The following is a 27,895-nucleotide window of genomic DNA, read 5'->3' as shown; positions in this document are numbered from 1 at the left end:
CTGTACCCCGATGGGCTGGCACACCTGCTCACAGCAGAGGATGAGCTCGTGCTCCTTCACCTCTGCAAGGCGAATGTCTCTCTGCTGGTGACTGCGGAGGGGCTCATGACCCAGGCCAGTTCCTCAAAGCTTTTACCCCTAATGTGAGGACTGTGTTGCCCCTCCATCCATCGACACAAGGCAGTGGAAGTGGCTGGGGGCTCTGTGCCCATGGGGTGGGGTGTAAGTGCCTGGGAGTGATGGTGGGAGCACAGCAGGTGTGGCTCTCTACAGGGGGGACACCAACAGGTGGTACATGTCAGCCGAAACAGTGACGGGTGGCACCTTGCTCTAGTTGACACAGTCACTTTTGCTTTGCCCAGAGCTCCCTAAAGTCCTCTCCAAAATAGCTGTCTGCCCCTAGGTAAGCTGCCTCAAGCACCAGCTCATCAGGTGGTACATGGGGACCCTCTTTGGGTCAGCTGTTATCACCTCCCTCGTGTTCAGTGGGTGTCTGTAGAGCTGCTGCCACCATCCTCACAGCACGTGTGTGACTCAATATCTCTCTGCTCCTGACAGTCTTTGATGTCCTGTCCACCTACTACAACACACGGAGCTGGCCGGCAGCCCTGAGGGCTGGAGTTTCCTCTGGAAAAGGCTATGTGCTGCCGGATACAGTGGAACAGGTGGAGACAGCCCAGTGCACCACTGCTGCCCAAGAAAATGCTTTATTTTGTGGTGAGGAGCTGCAGAGGCAGGAAGCACCAGCGTGACTGTGCACAGCAGACAGCTTGGTTTCCAGCAGTGTGAGGACCTTCTTGGAGTGACACCTTCTACCTCAGGAGTGTGGTGCTGGACATCCCCATCCCCTTGAGCAGGAAACAAAAGCTGGTGGAGCCTGCGATCAAGTGAAAACTGACAGGAATTCAGTTTTGCTTCTTTGCAGCTGTTTGTGACTCCTGTACCTACACTTGCTCTGGGATGGGGAGGAGAGCCTTAAGGTGTTTTCTTCATTTTATTGAAACAGAGAAAGGTGAAGTTAGGATTGCAAAGCTTATGGGCAAGGAAAACCCCCTACCATGGGACAGGACAGTGCTGCTCCTGCAGGAGAGTGTGGGACAGGGAGCAGCTCCCAAGGGCACTATGTCCCAACAACTTAAACACAGTGAAGACTAGGTGAGTTGTTGAAGCCTTTGGCTAGTAGTATGCATCTAATACAAAATAAAATGTTTAGATCCCCATTGTGTTTCTACAGTTACTGATGAGCAATACCTCGTCACACCTGACACACACAGGTCCCTGACCCCCACATCCCTGCTGGGAGGTACCTGGGCTCGGCCGTGCCCTGCACAAGCAGTGACACGTGCCACAGCCACAGAAGGAAGTGTGTTGGGTGCAGCTGAGTTGATACATTACCTCAGCCATTGCTGCCGAAAGCCCTAAAACCTCGTGGCCAGTGGCAGCAGGACCTGAAGGTCATCTGAGGTAAGTTTGGTTATGTGTTTTCATTCCTCTCTCACAGCAAGACCCTTTCACAGCCTTGGGGCTTGTGCCCAAGTGCATGTGACAGCGGGGTCCGCAGGAGTTGTTGGGGGGCTGTCGTGGTTTAACCCAAGCCAGGGTTAGCCCAAGGTAAGGTTAAGCCACAACAGGGACTCAGGGTGTTGTGGTGTCAGTGTTGGCAAATGCCTGTCGCTGTGCCCTGGGGGCTCTTGGCAAGCTGGATATGGAGATGGTCCCCTTTGGTGTCCCAGAGCCAGGGGACACTCCTGTCCCTACGGTGCCTGGGGAGAGGTGGTGCCATCACTCCAGCCCACCCCTGCCCCTCAGCTGCTGGTGCAGACCCCTGTCACCCTAAGCACGCTCAGCTGCAGCAACAGCGCCCTGGGGAAAGGCAGCCGCCCCTCAACACCCCCAGGCTTGACCTCAGCAGTGAGGGACCGGCCTCTGCCCCCTCCCCCAAGGGCACTGCAGTGCTGCCCCGCGGGGATGCACAGCAAAACCCCTTCCAGCTCACACCTGGCCAGGTGCGGTGCGCCGGGTGGGAGGGGGACCGGGCTGGTCCTCGCCGAGGCAGCGACTGACAGCCCCTGCACAGCTCCGACCACAGCGTTACGGTGTCGGGGCTTGCCCCTGCCTTCTGGCAGACACCGAGCCGTGAGCAGCTCCGAGGGTGGGGTGAAGCTGATCAGGGCCTGTCTCGCTCATCAGCACACGGCAGCAGAGGAGCTGCCCTGGCTGGGACAGCCCTCTCCTGCTAAGGAAAAGCAGCTGATACAGGATCACTGTGTTCCCTCAGCCGCAGAAGGTGGAAAAAGCCACCTGGGGTCCTTAACGTTAGGCCAGGGTGGGTTCGATGTGCCTTTAGTCCGGAGCCTGCCTGGAGAGCAGAGTGGATGAAAGGCAGGCTGAAAGGCTCCCACCCTTCCCCATGGGTGACAAAGGCAGCTGAGACAACACCGTGAGACTGATCACCTGCACAGCCTGTGGGAGGCAAGGGATGAGCCCTGGGCAAGACACACACTGAAGTGCTCCAAGAGCACCCCAGGGCACGGCTGCTCTTGGGGAGCCCAGCCAACAGGTGTGGGCACATCCTCCCATGGCCATCCTGGGCTAAACATCGCCTGGGAGAGAGCCTGAGGTGGAAAGAGGGCACACGTCTGGGCTCTGTCGCCCTCAGTGCCCTCGTGTACCCCACCCAGCCTGTCACATCCACGGCGATGCCCTGAACTGCTGCAGCAGACAGAAGACAGCAGCTGCTAGGGCCGTGTGCTGGCGGGCAAGGAGCTTGGTGCCCAGCTCAGGGCAGACCTGCCGATGGAGCTGCTGGTGCAGAGCCTGCACCAGCTGCTGGTAGGTGCCCACCACATCCCCCAGCGCAGCTCCCAGCTCCTGCTGCCTCTGCCTGCAGCGCCGGCAGTGTGTCACCTGGAAGCAGGTCACTGCCAGGTGAACCAGGCGGTCGAATGTGGCCCTCAGCGCACGCTGCATCTCTGTGAGAGGCTGCTCTGTGCTCAGGAGCGCCTGGCAGCTGGACAGCAGGTCCTGGGAAGCCCAGCCCAGGGCACCCTTGCTCTCTGCACCCTGCTCTGCACATTGGTCATGCAGGTGGGTTGCCTGGTTCCCACAGAGCTTCCCTACAACCTCCTGGAGCTCCGCAGTGTAGGCCAGGAAGCGGGAGAAATCCGCAGGGCTCATCCATGCCTGGTCCTTCAGCTGCCCAAGCACTCGGATGTGGGGGTCCTGCCCTGCTCCGTCCCCAGCAATGGAGACTGGGAAACTACTCCCAGGGGTCCTGGGAAGGCTGCAGCTGCCAGAGGGTGGGGTGGTGAGGGGCCCTGGAAACTGGGGGGGGCTGGTGTCACGCTCCCCCTGGTTGTGAGGCTGGGGGAAGCAGCTGATGTAGGGCAGCCGGCAGCCACAGCTCTCCAGCCCACGTGGTGCCAGGGAACAGCCCAAGGGCCCGGCTGGGATTCGGGGTGAAGGGGTCTGCTCACCATCCTCGGGGTTAAGACAGAGGAAGGAGTGTTTTGCAGCCCCGTGGGCTCCTGCTCCTTTCCCCAAGGGAACTGGGACTGAGGAGAGGGAAAGCGCTGCAGATGGAGCCAGGCAGGAGTCCTTCCCCAGCCCCGCAGCCTGTTCTCTGGGAAGAGAAGCCCATCTAGGCTCTGGCTGAGTCATATCTGCATCTCTCGTGGGCTGCCCTTCACCCAGCCCAGAGCTGCTCACCAGCTCCCTGCTGCAGCCTGCTCCAGCAGGGGCTGTTGGCATCTTCCTTCCAACAGCACTGGCCCCCACGCACCCGCTGGTCCTCAGACAGGCCAAAGGCTCGCATGGGTCATCCACCCTGTCCTGCAGTGAGCTGGGTGACACAGGGTCTGTCCTCACCCCGAACGAGAGCCAGGAGGGCCCCGAGGCACTGCTGCCATCTGCCAGGAGCTGGGCTGCCTCTGGGAACCCCACGTGGCCTTCGTGCACTTTCCACAGGGTCTCCCCACTCACCACCTGTGGGCTCCTCGCCCAGGACACGGCCCCATCACTGCTGCTGTTGGCATGGCACTGACCATCGGCACAACACTGACCATCAGCAGAGTGCTGACCATCAGCACGGCCCTCGCTCTCAGCACAGTGCTGACCATCGGCACAGTGATCACCATCAGCGCTGCCCTTGCCAGTGATACAGCTCTGACCATTGGCTTGGCTCTCCTGACAGGGAGCGGGGGAAGGCTCCACACTCGCAGGGAGCGGTCCGTGGTCCTGGGCCTGCTCCCAGGGAGGGGCCATGCTGGGGCCAGGAGCTGGTGGCAGTAGCAGGAGTTTGTCAGGGGGGCAGGTCCCCTCTGGATCCCAGGATGAGGGCACAACACTAACCTTGTGCTGGGTGGCCACCACCCCACACCCCCCCTCCTGCGCCCCTTTGGTCTGCCAGCCTCCCGTGGGCACACGGCTCTCCTCGGTCAGACACCTGGGATCTGCCTCCTTTGGGGAGCTTTCCTGAGCAGCTCCACTCTGACCTCTGGGAAGGGGCTCAGCTTCCTCCAGGGACAGCAAAGGGGGGTGTGCTGGCTGGAGGTCCACCTCCCCACGCTGGTCACCAGGATGGTGAATGTCCGAAACGGATGAAACCACCCATTCCCTCACTGACTTTGTCTCCATGGTGTCAGGCTCCATGTCCATCAGGTCAGAGCAAGGGTCTGAGCCAGCAGGGTCCCTCTGGGCCTGGGTGGCCAGAGGAAGCCCCATGTCCATGTCCTTCCCTGTGTCCTCTGTAGAGGGTTGAGTGGGTGGCCAGGAGCAGCAGCGCTGTGGAGAGCCTGGGAGAGCTGCAGGGAAACTGACCTGAGAGGTGTAGTCAGTTTTCAGGAAAGACCTTCTCTTCCTCAGGTTCTTGGTGTAGGTCAGCTCCTTCTCCTGCCCGTGCTTCTCCCTCCTCGATGGGGTCTCCCCCAGGCTGTAGCACCTCAGCCTCTTTGGGATGCAGGAGGAGCTCTCCGTACCCTCCCAGGATGCCATATCATAACCTGATGGCAAGAAAAAACATGGAAATCATGAAGCCGTCCTGGGCAGCAGTATATCCACCTGCCTACACAGTTGGCCAAAAAGCTCTTGGCACAGGACTTGGAATCACAGACACAAATGCCCAGCAGCAATGCCTGGCTCCCAAGGGCAAAAGGAAATGGTCTCTCGTGATCAAGTACCTACTGGAGGCTGGACGCCACGAAAAAGGCAGAGCCTGGGTGTGTGGCTACAAGGACTGAAGGCCAGGGGTAGTGATGAGGGCTCTGGAGTCGCCTCACCAGAAGGCAGGTACGGCTGTAAGTCCCCAGTTACACCTGGGGACAGCAGCAGCACTACAAGAGCACTGCCCACAGCTGTGGGCTTGTCATCAAATAGAAACGCAGTCAGAGGTTCCCAGCTGGATATTTAGATGATAAAAATTTCCAGAGAAGACAGGTTTTTCCTGAACACAGTACAGTGACTGTGCAATAATATGAAAGCCAAAACTGTTCTAATGGCACAAATCAAATTCTTAAGAGGTTCAGTTAATACTGAAAGAGCTGATTACTCCAGAAACAAGGATCATCTCATTTCTGAGAAAATACAATGGCCAGGGAGCTGCCAGCCCTGGGAATCCTTGACCCATCTATGTAACAAGCCTCTGACCTGAACACGACCTTTGATCTTGGGGGTTCACGGAACAATGTTTTTCAGGTTTGGGGTCTCCTTAGCTGAGAGGAAGAGAGCAGAGATTCCAGAATGCCACTCCTCCGAAAACTGACTTTTCCCAACACACAGCGCTTGCATGTGGTAACAAATCCCCCTGCAATGTCACTGTAACAGTGCTGAGGAGTGGCCTGGGAAGAACGGGCGTTCAAAGGTCCTTCAGAAGTCCTGGAGAAACCACTACGAGCTGGAAGGCGAGCCCGCGGGAGGACTGGGGGGGGGGAAGAGGCAGCACCCCAGCCCCGGCAGCGGGAGGCAGGACCTGCAGCACGGGGGTGTGTGTTTACCTGCCAGCGCGTCCGGAGGGCTGAGCCTGTCCGCAGCATCGTAGAACTCCTCCTCGGAGCTGGAGTCCCCGAAGCCCGGGGGTGGCTTGAGGACGAGGTCGCCGGGCCCTGCGTGCCCCGGGCCGGCGCCGCCGCCCTGCGCGCTGCCCGCGGGGGACGCGCTGTAGCCCGGGCTGCAGCAGCCGCCGGGGTCCGCCTCGGACAGCCCGGCCGCGCCCGGCTCCGAGGGGCTGTCCCCGGGCACCTGCAGGAAGCAGAAGAAGTCGGCGCTCCCGGCGGCACGCACCGGCACGAAGCTCCGGTCCGCGCTGCTCATCTCCTGCACGGTCGGCGCGTAGAAGTGGAAGAGCTCTGGCCTGGAGGAAGAGCACGCTTCCAACTCATCTTCCTCCAGCGCATCCACGGAGTCGCTGGAGCCGCTCGTCTTGACCCCTCGGCTCTCGGTGTTGGCCGAGTCGGACGCCTCGGATGTGCTGTCCGTGGCGTTGTCACCCCCGGCCCGCGGGTCACCCCCTCCAGCCTGGGGCTCTGCGCTGCTCCCGCCGGGGCTGCGGGGCTCCCCCCGCCCCTCCTCACTGCCGCACGCCACAGCCGTGTCCGTGCGACACTCCGAGGAGGAATCCGGGTCCCAGGAATCTTCAGAGTCGCTGCAGGCTCGGGATTCATACCCTGGGATTTAAACGCACTCGTCAGCCCATCCGGGGCGTGGGGAGGGGGATCAGACACTGCCCCGGGCACTCGGGGGGCTCAGCCGTTGCCAGCTCACCAGCCAGCAAGGGAAGACCTGTGGGGTGTTTTTGCCCCGGAGCAGCACCCCTGGAGCTGCAGGGCAGCTGCCGGGTGGCCCCACGCCCCAAGCCTCGGTCTGCGACACCCAAGAGCCTGCAGATATCACAGAATCTTGGAACCATGAATGCTGGGAAAGCCCTCCAAGATCATCAGGTCCAGCTTTAATCATATGCAGGTGCCACCACCCAGGCCCACATAGTGCTTTTCCCAGGGTCATCCACCCACTCCCTCCCCATGCTTTGTCAAAAAAAGGCTGTTTTGTTAAACCTTCTTCAGCTGAGACACGGTGCAGTTGCTGTTTTTTCTCTCCCCACGTGAATATGGAGACGTTTGCATCCACAAAGAGTCTGTAGTAACCAACGATGAGGCAAACCAGATCCTTTGCACTGTTTGATTCCAGCAGCAGAGTGAGCAGCTTTTTTTTGTTAGTTTTATTTTTTGGAGGTGTAGGGGAGAAAAGGGTAAAAAAAGATTAGAATAAATAAATACTGTTTGTACCACAGTCTGCACGAACAGGCTGCACAAGGACAAGGCACCCCCTCCATCTCATACCTCCCTCATTCTGTTTCTGCAGGAGGCACAAAGAGGAGTAATTTATTTTTCCTGTGTTTTGTGCCTTTGGTGTGTCTCACTGATGGAGGAAGAATCCCTTTTCCTCAGCAGGAAGAATCACTTCTCTCTAGTAATTTTTTTGGTTCTTCCTATGAACTTTCCCTCCCAAGTCTGTTCTAAGCCTTTGATACTGGTGACACCCTCAGCCTCTGAGAAGAGCTGATGGTGCAAGTGACTGCCCCTGTGCTTCTGTCCCCACACAGCTGCTCACCTTCAGGTCCTGCAAGTAGATCTTGACCGTGCTCACTCGCTCGGACTCCTCGCTGAGCTCCACCCTGCTGATGCTGGGGAACTCGGCCAGGCTCGTGATGATGTTGAGCTTGCTGTTGATGATCTGGCTCACTCCATGCTTGGCGCCCACCAGCAATGCCACATACGACTCCCTGTCCTGCTGCTGTAGGGGCAGAGGTTAAACCTGTCAATAAAACCTGGCCACGTGTGACCAGCAGGACAGCACACCAAAATCAATCACACAAACAGCTCATACCATCAGGGTGGCATTGAAGATCTTCCCACTGTACATCTTCAGCTCTCCCAGGATCTGCAGGTAGCTCAGGCGCACCTGGGCTGCTGTGAGCGTGTGCTTTGTTTGGCAAGAGAGGAAACACAGTTTAGACACAGGCAGCTGCAGGACAGGAGACATTCTTTGATGCAGGACTGGGTATCTGACCAACACATCAAGCTCAGCCTGGACAGGCAACAGAGGTGTCTGTGGAGTGTCCCATGTGGCCCAGCGGGCATCTGGCACCCCAGAGCAAAGTGCAGCAAGACACATGATGCAGGGAGGTCAGGGAGCATGGGCACAGAGCATGAGAAGCAGGAGAGAAGCCCCAAGCAGCACACAGGGAGGGGACCCACGGAGGGAGGACGCTGCCACCAGCCTGGAGGCTCTGTGAGCCGGGGCTGCACGCTACCTTCTGCCGAGGGTCCAGCAGCACCTGGTTCCGCTTCAGGTGGTAGCTGATGGCTTTCTTGATGTCTTTCCCTCTCATGTTTCGAAGCAAGGTGGGTGAGATGAAGTTTTCGATTCCCCAGTCCCTCCTGGCAGAGAGAGGGGAGGGAACACAGGGGGTCCCAGCCACGCCGAGCCCCAGCAGCACAGGACAGGGCAGAAGCAGCAGGCAGCCTTGGGGCTGTAACACACCCACTGGCCTCACTCGCTCAAATTCTCCGCTACCTGCACCTGCCACCGGGTCAGGAGCGGGATGGACAATGTGCACTTTGATGCAGAATGGCCCTTTTCACGTGGTTTTACAGGAGGTAATTCACAGCCTTCATAAGCAGGACAGCCCCAATCTCCTCTCATCATCCAGAGGATGGAGATACTGTCCTTGCATGCACCTTGCTTTGGTGACAAGGTCATGACATTTCAGCACATTCAGTTTCCTGGACCCAAAATGAGGGCCATGGGTGCTGCTGGTGAGTTTATTCAGCCCAAGCATTAAACACCCCTGAGGGGAGAGCACTGCCCCTCTCCCCCGCTCCCGGCACACAGCTGGGCACATCTGGCTGCACAGGAGTGCACAGCACTGCCCGTCACCACACCAGGGCCTGGTAATTAACAAAGAGCTTGTCACTGCTTCGTGGAGCAGCGCTTGTCTAGGGCAGGTGCAGTGTCAGAGCACCAAGGTGCAGCATGGCATGGGTTACACCTGCTCCTCCTGAAAGTATTTCTTGGTCATTTCCCCACAGACCCCAATACTTCACAGGATCTATCACTGCCCAAAGTAGGTATACCTGGCATGCTTCTGGTGGATGGAGAGATGTCCTGCCTGTGCAAAGCTGATGATTATACCCCCTCTCTCCAGGTACTGCAATCAATACTGGCAGGAGTAGCCTGGGTAACCGTCACTGTGTGAGAGAGCTGCAGTTTCAAGTCCCTGCCCCTGTGACAGGTAAGAACCTCCCTCTCCCTGGGGACACACCCAGTGGTTCACTGTCTGTACTACTCTGGCAGTTCAGCAGGTTAGGGACAGGGAGACCCACGAGGCCACCCTGCCCTAAAACGAGCAGCACAGCCAAGAGGCTGCAGTCCCTGCTGGAGTCCTGTGCAGAGCTAAACACCAGGCAAGCAGCGAGCTGATGCCGCTTGTGGCTGGCTCCTTCTTCTGCCAGGCTTAGTCACAAGAGAACACAGAAACCTGTGCACTTACTCGATGTATTTCAAGGACACTTTCTGTGGCTGAGCACACGCATAGATCCTCTCCTGTATGTGCAAAGCAGCCAGACGTAACGCCACGCTGCACTTCATTTCCACAGCAAACCTCTCCTGGAGCACATCGCTGCAGCTCTGCAGCAAACACAGCACAGTTGGGTCAGGGAGAAGACCGAACGAGACCGCCAACATGACACCACACATCCAGTTAAGGGTTCCACCAGCCAAGCATACAAGCCGATGTAAGAATTTCAAGGCAGATCGAATTGAAATGCTCTGATTTTAAGTGCTCTGCATTTCACATCCACACAGCTGAGCCAGTCTGAGGCTCGCTCTGGTTTAAAGCAAAAATAAGAATGGGGTGAGAAGGGATTCCTAAGCATGGAATGCTCCAGTGTCACCTGCAGGTACAGATATTCAAAGGCCACTGGGTCTTCCTGCAGGAGGTCCAAGGGGTCCTTGGGGACAAAGCACACTCTGAAGAGGCACCTGTAGTCATGAGAGTCTCTTTTCTGGACCACCTGCAACAGACAGAGGGCATCACACCACAAGCCCTCCCTCCACGAGCGCACAATGAGCCTTTGCTCCTGCAAACCCACGGGAATCGTTTAAAGCCCCTGGTGAGGGATGGTGCAGATTGTCCTTAATGAACACGAGGAGACTTTGCTAGGGCTTGTAATTTTATCTCTGATTCTTCATCTGTTTTTTTCTTCTCCCTGCAGTAGCCCAGAAGCCTTTTGACAGCAACACTTCATTTAAATACCCACTGATCCCATAGGCTTGCAGTGTGACCAGGACAGAGGCCTTGGGGCTGCGTGATAACAGCAGGGAAAGGGGCAGGCTGCTCTGCTTTGGAGCTCAGTCACAAGACACAGCAGCCCTAAACAGACCCCTGCATCATCACTGTAATGTCAATACAATGTCAAGACTGAGTTATACATCAGCATATTTTATTCTGGGCAAATCCTGCCCAGCGGAAATCCTCTGACCCATGTGCTGAGTGGTCTGACAGCATCAGCCACTGAGGGACCTGAACTCAGTGATCCTTGTGTGCACCTTCCAGTTCAGGATGTTCTATATAAGATTCCATGAACCCCTCTGCAGGGGACTGCCAACCAACAAACCCATCAGCACGGAGCTGAGACACCTGAGCAGGCACTTCCTCACAAACTGAACGAGCCCAGGACCACTGTTGGAGCAGCAGGGCTACACGAGCTCACCTCATGTTTACAGGACACAAGGTCCTGGCTCAGAACTTAATCCAAGTGGCACCTGCCTGGATGAATGCTCTGACCACCCAGGGAACTGTGAACAGCAAGGTCATGCACAGCTGTTCTCAAGCTGTTGTAAGGCTCAAACAGTCCTCTGTGGATGGGCCAATGTGAAAGGAGGCACAAAGGATGTCACCCACAACTGCTCTACGTGGTCCAGGCAACACCAGCCCCTGGGTACTGCTCTGTGTGTGGGCACTCCAGCCGGGGCAGGGTGCTCCCCAAGTGCCACTTCCCCAGGGATGTGGGTGAACACCATGGCAGAGGTGGATGGCATCACAGGGGGCTGGGCTGAGCTCCCTGCTCTGGTGACTCCTGCAGCTCTTGGCTGCCTCTGCCCCTCGCTGGCCTCTGTTCCTGGGGGACAGTGCCCCTGCAGGGCCATGGGGCGCAGGGGGGCCCGGCTCACCTGCGCAATGAGCTCCTCCTCGTGCAGCAGGTGGATCTTGGCCAGGCTGTACTGCTCCTCCAGCACCAGCGCGAAGTGGGCGATGCTGCGGATGGACAGCTTCTCCTGCAGCGTCAGTACAATGTCCTGGGGGCACAGGGGTCACACAGAGCTCAGGTGTGGCACCAGTATGGCTCACACCACCCTGTGTGACTCCAGCCTGCAGACCTGTGGAGCAGGGGACAGGTACAATGCATCCTGGCAGGGCAGCAGGACAAGGTGGGGAAGCTGCAGCTTGCCATGGTAAGAGTTCAGCAACATGCAAACTCCAAGGTGTGATAGGCATCAAATCCACCTCCTGGAGCTGCCTGTCCTGAGCTGCTCACACTCAATGTTTTACAGGTTTCAGCTGAGTGGTTTTGAGCACATTCTGTGACCCTTGACCCAAGTGTTTGCTGTGTTTGTTCTTCCAGCTTTCTAGAACTCTACAACACTTGGGATGTGGATGCCCCATCCCTGGAAGTGTCCAAGGCCAGGCTGGACAGGACTTGAAGCAACCTGGTCTAGTGAAAGTTGTCCCTGCCCATGGTAGGAGGCTGGAACTGGATGGTCTCTAAGGTGCCCTCCAACCCAAATCAGTTTGTGATTCTGTGATTTGTGAAGAAACTACAAAGAACTGGTGAAAAACACTTCTCTCCAACAAAAAAAAAAAAAAAGAATTTGAGAGCATAATTGTAAAAGTCTTGCCAATCTGACTGAAACTGGTGTTTCACTTGTAATAGAGAATTCTGTCAATATACTAACTGTTATGGAAGTAACAAGGTTTACTTTAGGCAAAAAGAAAGTATCACCACAGGCTTGACTGAGCACAAAGTGAAACAGAAGCCTATGGAGTCACTCAAGCTTCTTGAGGTAAGCGTAAATGTTTAACTCATCTCAGTTTTAAGCCAGGATATCTCAAACCACAGAGGAATTTCTAGAAACACCTAATTTAGGAAGCATTTTATTCATTTAGGTGTTTCTGGAGGGCACTAATGAGGGCTGGTCTCAAAAACTGGGAAAACTTATTCCATGTCAGAGCTGAGAAACTCAAGTCAAAGACGAAGAGCTAATGCATCCTTTAGAAATCAAACCCTTGGAGACAGGCACTCAAATCTCTCTTTACCACTCACCTCCCCTTTCCCTACCTCCTCCTTGCTTTATTGCACTATTTTGCTTTTCCAGACCCTGCAAGTCAAAATACTTGCAGACACTTGCCTGAGAGACCACAATGGTTTTGTGAAGCTTCAATGAACCAGACAAACTCCTCCTTTTCTGAGGAAAGTTTTCACTGCATGATAAATGAAGTCCCTTTGCGTTTCCCCTTAATTTACTTTCAGCCTGATAACCCCTGAATGTCTGTCCATTGTGAATCTCTCCCACAGCATCTGCACTGGTGCAGGACACCATGTATCCTTTAAGTTATGACCTCCAACCACTGGGCATGGCCAAATCTTACTCAGTAAACTCTGAGCAGCTGCTGCAACAATCAGGCCAGAAGCACTGGAAGTGTGTCAGCCTGTGTCCAAGCAGAGCAGTGATGGGAAGGGGTGGATCAATGGCTCTGCAGAGGAACAATGCTCCAGGGGAACAATGGCAACCTGCCTGTGATGCCCCCAGCAGAAGTGATCTGAGGGAGAATCGCTCTTCACTCAGGAGGATCACTCCCTCACATGCTGCTCTTTCACCTGAGGGGGTTAATCAGTGCTCATGTCTCCAGAGGAGGGGAACATCCTTAACACAGACAACCCAGCGTGCCCAGCAGCAGCCAACAATCCCCTTCAGACCAGCTGGCCACTGCACCCCGGAGGCTGTGAGCGCCCTGCCCGCACCTTTGCTGACGGGTTGGATTGGGGTAGTGGGAACAGCCTGCTGAGCATCCTTACCTTCACAGTGGTGCTCCTCTCAAACCTGAATGCCTTCGTCTGTCCGTTCTCCAGGTACACCTTGAGAACATTGGGCATGAACAGGAGGGAGCTCCCCTGCAGAACAGAAGCAGCAGCTGGACCCTCGAGCATCCGGCCTGCAGGCACCAGCTGCTCTGCCTGGCACTGCAAGCCCTGGCATCCAGGAAAATCCTTCTCTACCTTGGCAACCCTCTTCCATGGCACCAAGCTTTATTCCTGATTATGCTTCTGGCACAGAATGACACAAAGAGAGCACAACAAATGCCTTTACCGTAACACTGCGGGCAGTGCAGCAGCTGCATGTGGCCTGGGAGCACCGTTCCGTTCCCAGCGGCACAGGAGGATCCGGCAGGCACTGAAAGCAGAAAGCCATCCTCCCTGCTCATCACCAAAACCCAGCAGTGCCTCCAGAAAACATCACCCATCACGGAGCAGCACAGAGCCCACACTGACACCATCCCACCGGCAGCAGTCACAGCTTCGCCCCAGGCGCTGCCCACACCCTCCACGCTGCCAGCACCGTGGGGAGCCTGTCAAACACACAGTGCTGCTTTCACTGCATGTTCCCCTGAGATTTGTAACCCTGGGGCTTCCTAAGCAGGAGATGATGCTACCAGAGTGTCCTGAGATAGGTCCCAAATGTGGGCCAAGATGAGGACACACTCAGCAAGAACGTCTCTGTTGGGTGCTTTGAGAAGGGTCTGGGGACTTGGCCTCTGTCCTGCTGGGGCAGCCCAGAGCATCACTTTTCAGCCCTCCACCTCACTCATCAGTAGAGAATACCTCCACCTTTCCTCCCAGTTTCACCACTGCTCCTCTGGTTGCTCAGTGCTGGGGAGGTTTACTCCTCCACTCTGGGACTTCCTATTCAGCATGTGTTTTTCATGTTCTTGGACCAGCACATGACTCCCATCACTTAAAGGGTTCATCTCGTCAACAGAGTCTCAGGGTTAAGAATGGTGTTTCTAAGACGATCTCTCCTGTGTTTCACTCACTGTGCCACACATTACAAACCTCACAGCCTTGGTCCCTCTAGACAGAGAGCCCATACACCCTGGAAGTACTGCCAGAGCAAACATAAAACCCTCCTGAATCCCTTCCTTGTTCCTCTCATACCCATTTTGTGGGGTTCAAGCTGCCTACGGTCACCACTGGGAAAGAAGAAGAGAACACTGCAGCTCTTCCCAGCCCCAGGATCTAACTCCTCTGTGCTAACTGGCCCAAACATGTAACATCTTTGACAGGTGTGGGATCCTCCATCAGCTCCAGGACAGCAGTGCCATTTTACACCAGCTGCACATCTCCTCTGGTAGCTCCCATGGCCACAGTTACCGTGTGAGGGGGCCTTGCACAGCCAGCACACAACTTAACATCTGCACAAATTATCACCACTCTCCTGGTCAGATCCAATTATCCAGCCAGAACACCCAGAGAGGTTTCTCTCTTTCCATGAAGGCTATCAGAAGCTACTATGAATTAACCCTGAAAGCCTCAACAGCCATACCCCTCCTGTCCTGCCTGGGGTGAGGCTGATGCACCCCAAGTTACAGCAGCTAACAACACACTGCCTGGCGCTGGCCCGAGGGTCCCCAGGCGCCTGTCCCTTGCATATTGCTCAGTGGTACAGAAATACATCATCAGTCTGCGGAAAGCGGAGGCAGGACAGCAGCGAGCCTCATTAATAATTGATGCTCCCAGCCCGGAGTTTCGGGTTTCAGCTGCAGGACGCAGCCGCTGGGATCCTTCCCGTCGCCACAAGGATCACTTAGCCGTGCTCCATTAGGATGACAAGAGCAGTATATTTACTGAAACAGGAGGCTGTACAGTTTTTCAGGGCCATAATGCCCATTTTGGCTGCCTTAGTACGTCAGTCCATGGAAAGGCGAGCAGCCGTTAAGCACTCAGGGCTGCTGAGGTGCATAGTGCTTTTCCAGAAAGAAATTATAAATATGCAACAAATCTATTTACTCTTCCTTTGTGCTAATCCTTCACTGCTCAAAGCAGGTTGCACGTCCAGATGGTGAAGAGGTAAGCTAACACCAGTGGGGCCCCAGCACCCGAATTAATTTGCCCTACCTTTCCGCTCTCATTAAATGAATAGCAATCTAAACACTGATTGTGTCCCTCTGCACTGGCAGAGGTATGATTAGCTCAGCACAGTGTTGACAGAGGCTTTAGGGAGGCACAGAGTGCAACATTCCCTCCAGAAGTACCTTCTTCACACCTCTCAAGAGCTCCTTTTCCAGACTCATTGAGACCACCCCTGTGATCAGTGGCTGGCACAGATCTGAGACCTCATGGGCTGCGACACCAGGGCCCAGCCTCTGGCTGACACAGCTCCACAGAACCTCCAGGCAGACACTTCTGTCAGCTCCCAGCTACAAGAAAAGCAGGGTCTGCTGGTGATTTCGAATCTGCCTGTATCCCACGATCAGTCCTACCCAAAGCTCTCATGCATCTCTGCCTGGGACCACTTCCTGGGCACATCCTCCCCTTCCCCATTCCTTGCCTGGTGATCTGGGTGTCACATCTCCCAACAGCACGAGGCATCTGTCCCAGGGAGGGCCCTGCTGCCACACTGCCCAGGCAGGGTCCCAGACACCCGAGGGATGTGAGCACAGCCCTTGGGAGGGCAGGGACAAGCCTTGCAGCAGCACTGGCACACCTGGCAGCAGCATGGCAGGAAGGGCAGGATCCCAGGGTCCAGAGAGACAGACTGGCAAACGTTGGGAGGCATAGCTGACCCATGCCCATCCTGCAGGGATGGCCAAAGGCGAGGGGGCTCCATGTGCATTCACACTGTGGGCAAGTGACGCCCATGGCACCTCTGGCTGCATCTCTGCCCATGTACAAGGGAAAGAGAGGAAACATCTGCCTTGGGAAGGCTCTGAGCTGTACCAGGAGAGTTCCACCAGCGACAGGGAACAAGGGACAGACAGGAAGGGAAAAGGAAAAGGGCCCAGTGGGCAGTTCATCGTTGATGCGAAGCAGAAAGGCCTGGTCAGACCTGGACGGCAGAACAGCACTAATGAGCAGGGGAGGAGAGAGGGGGATTTGACCACAGAGTTCTCTCATTCTGGAAGACAAAAGGAAAGCTCGGCAGAGCTAATGACTCCCAGCTGACCCCAGTTCACCCCACTGAGCTTAGAAAGTTACACAGAAAGAAAAGAAGATGCTCACAAGCTGTTCACACTTCAGGGAAGATACAAGTGTTCTCACCTTTGCTCCAGGGAGACCAGCACAGGCAGACCCATATCGGCTGCTACCAGCACTAGGAACCCGGTGCTGGGTCTGCAGCACCTCCAGCAAGCTGTGACCCAGCTCACCTCGCAGAGGGTCAGGTACAGAGGCAGCCGTGGGTGCTCTGTGGAAACCCTCTGCAAGGATATGACACCAGGCTGCCACCCTGCCAGCTCGGGAAGACTGTCACACCTACCAGCAAGGTGAAGTGACCAGTGACACACCCTCTGAGCATGGTGTGACCTGTCCCCAGGAGGGGACAGCCCAACAGCACATAAACCTGGCACACACACCAGCGTTCACCTCTCATCTCTGGGCCAGGATTTGTCATGCCCACAGCTCAGTGTGGGGTCACCATGGATGGATTAGCACTTCGAGAGATGACAGCTGCCTCCTGCAGTGGTGAGGGGACGGTTTAAGGTCTGACAGGGGAACAGGACAGAAGCAGCGCATGTGGGCATTTTCCATCAGTCCAAGAAAGCACATCAGAGACAAAACCCTCCAGAGCCGCCGGTGCTTCCCCCCCGGCCCCGATCACCTCAGGCAGCAGCAGGGAGCATCTGCCTGGATCGTGTCCAGAGCAGCGAGCCCCGACCGCAGTGCCCCAGCCCCGGGGGAGCCCGCACCGCCTCCCTCCCGCAGCCGCGGCCGCAGCCGCGCTCCCCGACCTGGGAGTGTCCGTTCAGCAGCACCTCCTCCGCAAACCGCACTTTGACGGGGTTTGTTTTCAGCCTCGCCCTCTTCTCTGCGGTGAGGAACGACGACTTGGGGCCACCCTGAAAGGACAGCGGAGTTTGGTCAGGGCAGCAGCCGCGGGCGGAGCAGAGCCCGCAGCGAGGGCAGGGGCACAGGCGGGGGCTGCTCCCACTGTGCTGCCTCGCACCCCACGGAGAGGGGTTCTGGGGAGCCTCTCAGCTCCCAGCCTTGCCACAGGCCCTTCTGACCTGCCTGAGCAGCTGCTGAACCCAGCCCTGGCTGCCCAGGACGCGTGTGTGGCATGTGGCACACTGTCCCAGTGCCACTGCACGGTGCCAGCTGCTGCGCTCAGGCGTCTCCCCACATGGCACAACGCAGCTGGACCCCGCGGAACAGCGGGGCTCTGCCAGCAGCTGGCCTGCACTGCGGCTGTACCTGAACCAACACACTCAGAGCTGGGCAGTGATGGGCAGACCCACGTGGGCAGCACCTCCCCGCTCTGCTGGGCTTCCCAGAGTGTCCCGCAAACTGGAAACCATTCGGAAAACTGCCCACGGTGACACAGGCAACTTGACCACATTGCACAGTTGTCACATAACTTTGCTGTCACCATGACAGGGTCCTATCAAGCTCACAAGACACCAGATGTGTTCAGGAACTGTGCACAAATGCCACCAAATCCCTGTGCACACGTGGCCTGTAAGGTATGATGGTCCCCAAGAACAGTAGCAGAATCCCTCAGCTTCTCCTACGCAGCTTCCAGGCAGAGCCAATCCTTCACCTGTCAGAAGTGCCCGTGCCTCCTGGCCTGCCACAGCCCCATCCTGCCCTGAGGACACGTGGTAGGGAGAGTGGATGGGATTTGGGAGGAGCCCCTGTGCACGTCCAGACCTTCCAGAGCCCACCGGGGTGCACGGATCTCAGAGTCTCTCCCTGCAGCCCATGGCAGGGCCGGCCTGGCCCCGCACCAGGGGCGGTGAGGAGTCACTGCCCACTCTTCCCAGGCCCCTCCAAGGGTGCGTGTGACAGTAGAGGATGCTCAGGGCACCCTCATGGCTTTGGCCAGCCCCTCACAGCCTGCACATCAGTCCAGCCACCCCTCGACTGTGGCCATACCAAAGGGTGCCATGAGAGCCAAGGAAGGGCCACTTACAGACGCGCAGCGCAGGACGGTCAGGAGCAGCTCATCGCCGGCCTCCCTGCAACAGAGACACGCGGTCAGCCAGGGCCCATGCCCCTCCCCAGCCCCTCTGGCCACAGCCAGGCATGGGGGACAGTCCACACCTGATGATGCTGGCTGCCCGCTCGACAGACACATCGTCCACTGCGGTGGAGTTGATCATGAGGAGCTGGTCACCCGGCTGCAGCTTCCCTTCGGCCGTGCTCCCTGAGGGCAACCAACACAGCCTGAGTCACAGCCAGACCCCTCCCACCAGGGGATCACAGGGTCATTTAGATTGGAAAAGCCCTCTAAGACTACAGAGTCCATCCATTAATCCAGCACTGCCAGGTCCACCACTGACCCAGATGCCACATCAGCACTAGGGATGTCCAGAGGCACTCCCTGTGAGCTCCTCCTCTCTCCCAGCACCTGCTTCCCTCAGCAACCACCTCTGGATGGCAAAATAAAAGGGGTTGAAGGACACTAGGTGGTAACACAGGCCAGTGTGTCCCTGCCTGTGTCCTTGCCCCCACCTGAGTTTCCCTCTGCCTCATGGAAAACCACTCCAGCATGTGCCTGTCCCCTTGTCACAGCCCACCACACAATCCACTGGGAACCAAACATGGCCTGTGTAGCCATGGGCTCCCATCAGCAAAGGACAGGGTCAGAAGGGCAGGCTTCTTTGTGCCTCAGCTTTAGGAAAATGTTGATTCTTTCTGATTAGGAAAAAACAAAAGCACAGCAGAAAACCCCCCCACTTACACACCACAACTCTCAGATCATTTCACCATGTTTCACACAGGAAGGGGCACAAAGAGGGGTGGGAGGTGACAGAGGGTACATGCCCCAGCCTAGAGCCCCACCAACCCCCAAACAGAGGGCTGCCACACTCACATCAACGAGTGAAAACCACATGGTTTTGTGTAGCCATTAAAAAATATATATAAATAAGAAACAGATTCACAGTTTTTGACTTACACCCCTCCCTTCTATAGCTAGAGGAGCTGATCTGCTTGATTTCAGCACTGCCAGCACCCAGCACCAAACTTCTCCATGTTACAGGGCTGAAAGCCCAGGGTATGTTCAGCAACAGATCACTGTGGCCACAGTGGAATAAGATTAAATTCTCTAAGATAAGATTAAATTCTTCCTCTGCATTTCAGATAAAACACCAGGACGAACTTTCCTTTGAGCAGCCCTCTGCATCATGAAGGTCAGCAGCGAGCAAGCACAGGCAAGGATCCACAGCATACTGACTCTGGCTCCACGCTGTCAGAACTGGGAGATGCCACAGGCACCCCGGCTTCCACCGGCAGCACTCAGGGGTCACACACCAACCTCAGAAGCCACAAACCCCTGCCAGGAGTTTATCACTAGGCCCCCTGGGACCATGCTGGGCTCTCACACCCGGCCTCCAGGGAGGACAGGATGCTCACCTGCAGTGACAGAGGCGATAGTCAGGGGAAGGCTCGGACAGATCTCAAAGCCGTAGTGCTGCAGGACGAGGTCCTTGTACACGGTGACGGTGACTTTGACCCGGCTGGGGGGCTGGGCTGCGCTGTCCCCGGTGCTGTCCATCACCGGCACGTTTTCCCTGTGAGGTCACGAGATACAATCAAACACGATATAATCAGAGACTCTTTTTCAGAAGGACCTGGACCCACACACTTCCCTGCTCTCAGTGGGCTGCCGTGCTGCACTGAGGCTGGTGTTTCCTGGATACCCGGCTCTGCAGCCAGCAGCAACTCCCTGGCCTCCACAGGAAGTTGAGGACATCAGACTGGTTGTAACCACAACTTTCCAGTCATCCCAGCCCAGTGGTCACACAGAAGAGAGGCCCAGGTGTGCCCCACAGCAAGCCATGACCTCCATCCACAGGAAACAGCAGCACCTTCACCCAGCAAGGCAGCGAGAGAATGCACAGCTCTCGGCTTCTGCTGGGACCCACTCCAGTTTACGTGTGTTCACTCCACCCTAATGCCGACTCTCAGACCTCAGGGAAGGAAAGCAGCCATGGGCCAGGATCCCTGGTAAATACAGCCTAGTCTTGCCCAAAAATGTGGGCCCACAAAGAGAACCATGACCCCACCTTTGAGAAGAGCAAGTTTCACATGGAGCAGTGCTGTATTTCTTCCTCACAAAACCACAGCAGAGCAAGGCAGGAACATCAGTCCCTGGAAGCCAAGGGGGTTGCTTAAAAACGCTGTTGATTTCTTTTTCTGTGTGCATATTTCCCAAGAACAGCGGAAACAGTGAGTGAGATCTGCAGGCTGTGCCAGCCCCTGTTCATTGGAACAGCCTTGTGCTGTCTCTGATCGAAGGTGATCATAGATATTCCTCCCACAAAAACCACACTTACCTGGGTGTGCTGTCCCGAGAGCGATGAAGCCATTTTGCTACCATTTGCTCTATTCTACATGTTTTTCGTGTATGGATTAAGCTAGTCTCCAAATCTCCCATTTACCTGGAAGTGACAGAAATCACAAGGAAACAGAATGACAAGTGACTGAGAAACTCTTCTGGACGGCTCTCAGAGTTACCAACACTAATTCACGATTAATTTGTAATACAAAGATCTGTTGGCACCTTGTGAAGACCAGAGCTTTAACAGAAGGTTAACACCTGTGGTGACAGTCACAGAACCCCCCTGCCCACCCAGCCTCTCCTTCCTGGTGCTCTTGGTCATCCGTGTCATGGTCATACTGCATTACCCTCCCATGGCAGACAGTGACATCTGTGCTCCTTTTCCACAGATTTCATGGATCCATGGGCTTCTTTTGGAGGTGCAAAGGCTGGGTCAGCTTTCCACCCCTAAACAGAGCCCACCAGACCATGAATCTTCAGCCAAAGCAGGTAACTGGTTTGATATTTGTGACTGCAAACATCAGTGGTAACTGCACACCCTAGCAGTGTGCCTTGCAAGGCACAGGAAGCCTGCAGCCATGTACCCCTGCCAACACTCTGAGCTCTAACCCTGGGAAGAACTGTGGGCTGTCAGTGGGCCTAACACAAAATGAAACAAAATATGTCTGTATCTGCCAGAAGTAGTGAAGAATATCAGCTCTTTGTATTTCAAACCCAAAACTGTTATATCCACCTTTCACAGCGTGTCTTCTGCTCAGCCTAGGCGTTCTGTACGTCCTGACCTCCTCCCTCGTGTCTTCTGCTGGGACAGGGAGCTCTGTGCCTCAGGGACATGCTCTGTCATACTGGGACAGCGGGCTGCTGGTCCATGGTAGAAATGGTGCTGTAACAGAAATATCACTAAGTTAACCTATGAACAGCAGAGATGGCTGGAAGCTCACACAACTGAGCCACGAAAGGTTTGTCTCAACAAAAACTGGACCTGTTCCACTCAGCAGCTTCCCAGCCCATTGTCCTCCCCCAGCTAACATTTCCTAACCAAGAGGGAGGGCAGGACCCACATGTGCTGGTACGCTCCTCACAGGGAGCCACTCCAGCCTGTTTTGCTTCCTGCCTGTTCAGCCATGGGCAGAAAATGGAGGAAATTCAGCCCTTCAGCAGTTCTTACACTGGGCACTCTCTGGGCTTTCTTTCTTACACAACACAATTCACCTTGCTCCTTCAGCCACACTGCTCCTACATCCGCTCCTGAGAAGCATCTCTGAACCACAAATGGGGACCTTTTGATCCAGCTGTTTCCAGAAATTACAGCTGACAGGATGGGAAATCTGACCCCTTTTCAGAGGGTGACCAGGAAGTGCCCACAGAAGGAGCAGAAGCCTGGAACACACACGCAGGATCTCTCCAGGGAGCCTGGGCAGACGGGTCCTGCTTGGCACGTCCCCTGTCAGCCCCAGCATTCTGTGCCTGTAACGCTCGTGTGGCAGCGGCCGCAGCCTTGGCCTCTTTGACTTCACCTCTCTGCTCAGCAGCACAAAGTGCTCTGGCTTTCCCACTCCCCTCCAAAGACCTGAACGTTCCTTCTGAGCCACAGGAAGGCTGTGCCTGCAGGGGCTCCTTCCTGCCCCGGGCTCCGTGTCTGGGTGCCTGGAAGCCAACCATGTGCCGGTGCTTCCTCACCACCTCCATCTGCACCTCCACCCCTCACCCCCTCCCCTTCACTGCTCTGCAAAAAGGAAAGATTCCTCTCTCTGGGCTTCACAAAACAGAATTTCCAGAAAAAGTCTCTTAACCTGTAGGATAAGGAGGACAAGCCTGAAGAACAAACACGAATATTTAAAAACCCCAGATGGAATACTAATAAAAAAACACCATGTCGTCCTTTCAGGAAACTGGAGTGTTTGGGCCAAACAACAGGTGTCTTGGAGGAGACAGCTTGGCAGGTATTTCCCTAAAACAACGCACAGCACCAGGAGCAGCCTCTGTCCCCACGGCATCCTCGGGGCACCCCACGAGCCACGCATGCGGAGCAGGACAGGGTCACCAGGATCACCCACCCTGCACACACAGCTGCACCTCTCCCCACCCTGCAATGTCCCACAGCAGCTCCAACCCAGGCCCTGCTCCCACCTGTCCTTCTGCAGCTATTTCTGAGCCAAGCCCCTGAGCACACCACTAAGCAGCTTGAGCTGGGATCCTGATACACAGAGATCCTTCAACTCAGCCAGAGTGAACTGACTCGACGGGGATTGTCATCACCACCTGACCCTTCTGGAGAGCCACAGCTCAGTGTCTGGAAGGAAACCCGGGTGGGTGCCCCTGGGTCTTCAGGAGCAAAGCAGACCTGAAGGTCAGAGCCCACACCAGAGCTGCCAGCAGTGTCAGGACGTGCACAGCACAGATCTGACCAGCACGGAAAAAAAACCATACCCACTTTCATGGAGAATACTTCCTATTTCATGGGAAGTATTAATTCATCAAACTGAAATGTTCTGATGGGCAAAAGTTTTTCTGGTAATTTGGATGTTACACCTTTGTTTTAAGGCACTGCCTCCCACCAGAGCGTGGCAGCAGGAGCGGCGGTGGGCACAGCAGCTCTGCTGCCCATGCTGACAGAGAAAGGCCAGACCAGATGTTGCCATAAGCTGCTGTAAAACCCTGGATGCTGTCCACCTGTAACTTCACTCATAGGGGCTCCTGGAAGCCTGCTTCCAAGTACTTGTTGTAATGGATGCCCATCAGCAGTGAATTGGATGGTCTCTGGCTGAGGGATGAACGGATCAAGAGCCTCCCTGGGAGAAGGACTTGGGCTGCTGGTGGGTGAGAGCTGGCCCTGCCCTGGCCGTGTGTGCTGGGACCCAGAAACCCCCCTGTGCTGGGATGACCCCCAATCGGGGGGGGCAGCAGGGGAGGGGGGATTCTGCTCCTCTGCCCCTCTCAGGTGAGATCCCACCTGCTTCCAGCCCTGAGGCCCAGCACATGAAGGATGTGGAGCTGCTGGAGCCAGTCCAGAGCAGGATCACAAAAATAACCACAGGTCTGCAACACCTCTGCTACAAGGAAAGCTGACAGAGCTGGAGTTGTTCCGCCTGGAGAAGAGAAGGCTTTGGGGAGACCTTAGAGCGCCTTCCAGTGCCTCAAGGCAGCTTATAAGAAAGACAGGGACAGACTTTTGAGCAGGACCTGCAATTATAGGACAAGGGATGATGGGTTTAAAGTAAAAGAGGCAGATTCAGACTACATATAAGCAAAAAACAGTACAGAGTGAGGGTGGGAGGCACTGGCACAGGCTGCCCAAAGCAGCTGTGGCTGTCCCACTCCTGGAAGTCTCCAAGGTCAGGCTAGACAGGGCCTGGAGCAACCTGGGATAGTGGAAGGTGTCCCTGCCCATGGCAGGGGGTTGGATTAGATGGCCTTTAAAGGTCCCTACCATCTCAAACCATGCTGTGGTTCATGACTGCACCTCTTGATCTGGTGATACATCCTCGCACAGAGCAGCTCCAAGATGAAGCAGGGCTGATCCCTGCCCAGGCCACCCCAGCTCACCAGGTATGGTCTGCTCCTGCCCAGAGGGTCAGCACATCCCTGTCCTCCCAGACAGGGAGAAGGAAACTGAGCTCCTTCTTGACAAACGTGGCTCTGAGCTGCACCAGAAGACTCCTCTGGCACGACTGAGCGTCTCTGCAGCAAAGCTTTTGAAGGTCAGCCAGTTCTGATGAGACATGAGGACAGAACTGTAACTCACCTATTTTCCACAGAGCAGCTTCTGAAGATGTTCTTGGAGATACAGAGGGGGAGACAGCTGAGCCCAAGGACCAGGGTTAAAGCTCCCATGGCACTCTGCACTCCCACCACACTGGCTGTGCATATACAGGGAACATAATTCTTGCAAAAAGAAAATTAAGAAGTAAAACAGGAAAAAAAACCCCAAACAGTATGGCCATCCTGTCCCTAAGCCTGTGATATCTGCCTGGGTTTTGAGGAGATGAGCTGCACTCATAGGGGGCTTGCCCAGAATGAAGGCCAGCCCAAACTGCCACACACACACGGTGCTGCTCTACGAGGGTCTCAGGCACAGCTGGGGACACTGCTGCCCAGGGAGGGTCTGGAACAGAGTCCTCGCCCTGGCCACGAGCAACCCTGTGTGCCACGGGCAGTCCCCTCGCCCATTACAGCAGCACACAGGAAACACTCCCACAGCACTGTGTGACGCTGCCAGACGTCACTAATGGGATTGAGCTCCCTGCAGACCAGTTTATCTCCCCCACCCTCAGGTCAGCTGCCATCTGATCACTCCCAGGGCCAGAGGCACAACTACTTCTGCCCTGCAGGGTGGCCAGGCTGGTCCTCTGGCCTTCCCTGGTTCAGGAACAGAACCTGTGCTGTGCCAGAAACCTGTGAGGTTCAGTACTTCTGTGTCATACCAGGCAAAGATTAACCACCAGCACACATCCCCCTGAAAAAAAATAATGAAAAAACAGCACTGTTGCTTTTTAATACTATTGCAGACCCAGGTTTTTGCATATAGACAGATGCTACCAGAAAAAAAAAAACAAAAAAAACAAAACACCATAACAAGCAAACAAACCCCACTTTTAAAAAAAACCCCAAGAAACCAACAACCACCCCCACGCTCCATCCAGCTGCTGTAAATCAAGAACAGTCAGCAAGAGAATGTAGCCCTTGTCAGCCCAGGGAAGGCAGGAGAGATTCTGCACCTGCGTGTCCCCACTCTCCTCTCTGAGCTGACAATGGTGAGGTTTTACACAGACACACTCTGGCTCCCAAAGAGCAGAATTAGTTTTAAATTATGAGTTTCTGGGTACGCAAAGACTTCAGGCGCCAAATAAAAATGGTTTCAGCAAAGGCCGTACATCCTCGACTGGTTGGGGGCACGAGGGGAGAAGCAAGAATAGCTTTGTGCATGGTGCATTACACACAAACTGAAGGAAACAATAAACAGAATGTTCAAGGTGGAAAGGAGGAAAATCAATACTTCCCTCTTGAATAGCTTTCACTCCTAAAAATAGACTGGTGTGGAAGTGTGTGAGGACTTTCCTCCCTTCAGCTCCATCTCCCTGGACAAGAACTGCCGGCACAGAAGGAATGTTTCCTCCTGCTTCCCTGACTTACAACTCCTTTTCATGGTGAGGAAAAGAGCTGCCTCCAAGAACGTGGATGGATCCTCCTCCCCAGCCCCTGCACACACAGTGCCACAGAGTCAAGCAGCTCGCCCTCTGAGAAGCACTGTCATGTCACTGGCAAATTGCACAACAGGGGAAAACACACCAACAAAAGAACCCTCCCCCCCAAAAAAAAGGTTCTGTGCAGAACTCCACATCTTGTCACTGATCTCTGTGTCCTGCTGCACGTCTGGAACCAACCAAAGTGCTGTGGAGTTCAGCACTCTGGAGTATTTTCATGGCCTTCCTGGGACTCTCCACAGAGGAAAAACCTCAAGTTCAGGGCAGGCACCTCAGCAGGTGACACCTGTCAGTAAAGGTGATCTCGACATGTGCTGGGAAGCAAATTTGGCATGGCCTTTTGGCAAATGTCAAGAAAGGAAGAACAAGACAAAAGGGAAAATACCTGTACTTAAGCAATATTGATTCAGGAATGTCATGCCACATACAGAGCCATTTCAGAAGAGACCAGAGCTTCTCTCCAGCTTTAGAAAGACATGCTTTCCACAAAGAGAGAGAGCCCAGAGCACTGAACAGCATTAAGCAACTGTTAGACAGCAGATTACTCAGGAAGAGTTTAGAGGGTAATTTACTAAACCTTATGGGAGCAAAACCCAGGATAAATTACACAGCAACACACGTGGAAATGTGTGCCATTTGCCTGCTCCTGATGGCTGAACTGGGGAGGCAGAGAGGACACAGGCTGGGCAGAGGGTTTGCCATGTGCTCACTATCACTCACGCATGCCCTTGCCTCGGCCTGGCCTGTCACCCAGTCTGGCCCAGAGGTTTCTCACCAGTCTGGCCAGGTCAATTCACAGATGGGGGAATGAGGCAAGTGCCTCGCTAGCCAGTGTCAGCTGGAATTTAAGCAGGCAGAAAGAACAGACTTTCAGAGTTCTTTTATTTTCTAGCTTGTTTTTTCTCAAGTTGTACAACAGCTCTCCAAACATCTGCCTCTCTGCCTGGCCCCACATGGGAACAAGAACAGAATCACAGAAAGAGATAAAGTGAAGGAAATGGTTCACTGAGGGCTTCCTAGCCTACATGATTGTAATTTCCATCTCTAAATCTGCAGAATCTCCTGGGCCAGCAAGTCTGCTCCTCTGGAACAAGAACTCCATGTCCACTGGGGTTCTAACATTTCCCATGTTACAGCCCCTTTAGACCACTCAGACTTAGCTCACACATCCCACTGGCACATTAAGTCTCACCCAAATCTGCCTGGAAGGAGAAACTTCAGGAGCTTCCCAGGACTGCAGCAAACACACCTGCAACAAGGAGCCACGAGAAGCTGTGAGATTGTCAGTAAAAACACACGATGCTTGGGAGATGGAGAGCAGCAAACACACCCAGAACAGGTTACACGGGCGGGAGCTGGCAGGTGAGTTTCCAGTATTTGGAGAGCCATGCGAGTGCAAATGGAGCAAACCTGAGCGCTTTGGGCAGTGGTAAAACCCTCTAACACCCACCAGAGAGCATGCACTGCCTGTCTGCCGTCCTTTGGAGCCCTGTGCCCCAGCTGCCCTGCGGGGACCACCACCCTCGGGGACGGAGATGCTCACACCGATGCCTCTGACATCCCCATGTTAAAGTCACTCTGTCTCCTGCTCCCCCCAGCTCAGGCGAAATCTCTCTCACAATAATTTCCCCATTATGGTTAAGAAGTCAAAATCACTGTCTGTGAATCCAACAGCTGAGAACTGTGGGGAGTTTTTTTGTTCTCTTGTTTTGTTGTTAGAGACAGCGGGGCGCACGGGTATGGATGGCTTCCTCGCACCGAAAAGAGAACCAGCCCACGGCGTCTGGGGCAAGATCGGGCAGAAATCGCAAAACCATCAGCCCAACGCGAAGAGAGGGGGACGGAGCCCGCGGCCCCGAACGAGAGACACCCGGGGGAGCGGAAACAGCGGCGGCAGCGGCACCGTCCCGGCTCCGCCCCGGTGGGACCCGACCCGCCCGGAGAAGCCCCGCGCCCACCCCGCTCCCCGGAGGGTCGCGGAGCTCCGCGCCGCCCCGAGCGATCCCCGTTACCTGCCGCCGGGAGCGCAGCGCTGCCGCGCCGGCGGGGCACGGGCGGCATCTCAATGACAACCCCCG

The 27,895-nt window shown here is 55.4% G+C and overlaps 2 protein-coding genes across 10 annotated transcripts in view; one reads left to right on the top strand and one right to left on the bottom strand.

Annotated features, from left to right (window-relative positions):
• TRMT10B (tRNA methyltransferase 10B) overlaps window positions 1-1,220 on the top strand; it is a 3,596-nt gene extending 2,376 nt beyond the window's left edge. For both annotated transcript variants that reach the window (XM_039567491.1, XM_039567490.1), the window contains exon 7: window positions 559-1,220. In XM_039567491.1, coding sequence (XP_039423425.1) covers window positions 559-752 — 194 coding nt within the window. In that variant the 3' untranslated portion in view covers window positions 753-1,220. The remainder of the gene's footprint in view (window positions 1-558) is intronic.
• On the bottom strand, window positions 689-27,895 carry FRMPD1 (FERM and PDZ domain containing 1). 8 transcript variants are annotated; one of them, XM_039567484.1, is made up of 20 exons: window positions 27,830-27,895; window positions 27,010-27,066; window positions 24,359-24,498; window positions 21,347-21,496; window positions 20,609-20,713; window positions 19,686-19,843; window positions 18,372-18,474; window positions 18,241-18,286; window positions 17,060-17,167; window positions 13,423-13,506; window positions 13,131-13,226; window positions 11,227-11,352; window positions 9,948-10,067; window positions 9,545-9,681; window positions 8,306-8,432; window positions 7,879-7,974; window positions 7,603-7,785; window positions 7,047-7,194; window positions 5,991-6,659; window positions 689-5,000 (listed from the first exon to the last, which is right to left on the bottom strand). In XM_039567484.1, the coding sequence occupies exons 5-20, from the start codon at window positions 20,707-20,709 to the stop codon at window positions 2,686-2,688; spliced, it is 4,617 nt and encodes a 1,538-aa protein (XP_039423418.1). In that variant the 5' UTR covers window positions 20,710-20,713; window positions 21,347-21,496; window positions 24,359-24,498; window positions 27,010-27,066; window positions 27,830-27,895; the 3' UTR covers window positions 689-2,685. The 8 variants fall into 8 exon arrangements, with proteins under 8 accessions (XP_039423418.1, XP_039423417.1, XP_039423421.1 ...); XM_039567483.1 differs by lacking the exon at window positions 24,359-24,498; XM_039567487.1 differs by lacking the exons at window positions 13,423-13,506; window positions 24,359-24,498.

Source organism: Corvus cornix, chromosome Z, assembly GCF_000738735.6.
Source record: "Corvus cornix cornix isolate S_Up_H32 chromosome Z, ASM73873v5, whole genome shotgun sequence".
Taxonomy (NCBI): domain Eukaryota; kingdom Metazoa; phylum Chordata; class Aves; order Passeriformes; family Corvidae; genus Corvus; species Corvus cornix.
The sequence above is the reverse complement of the archived record's forward strand: the minus strand, read 5'-3'. Positions and strand labels throughout refer to the sequence as shown.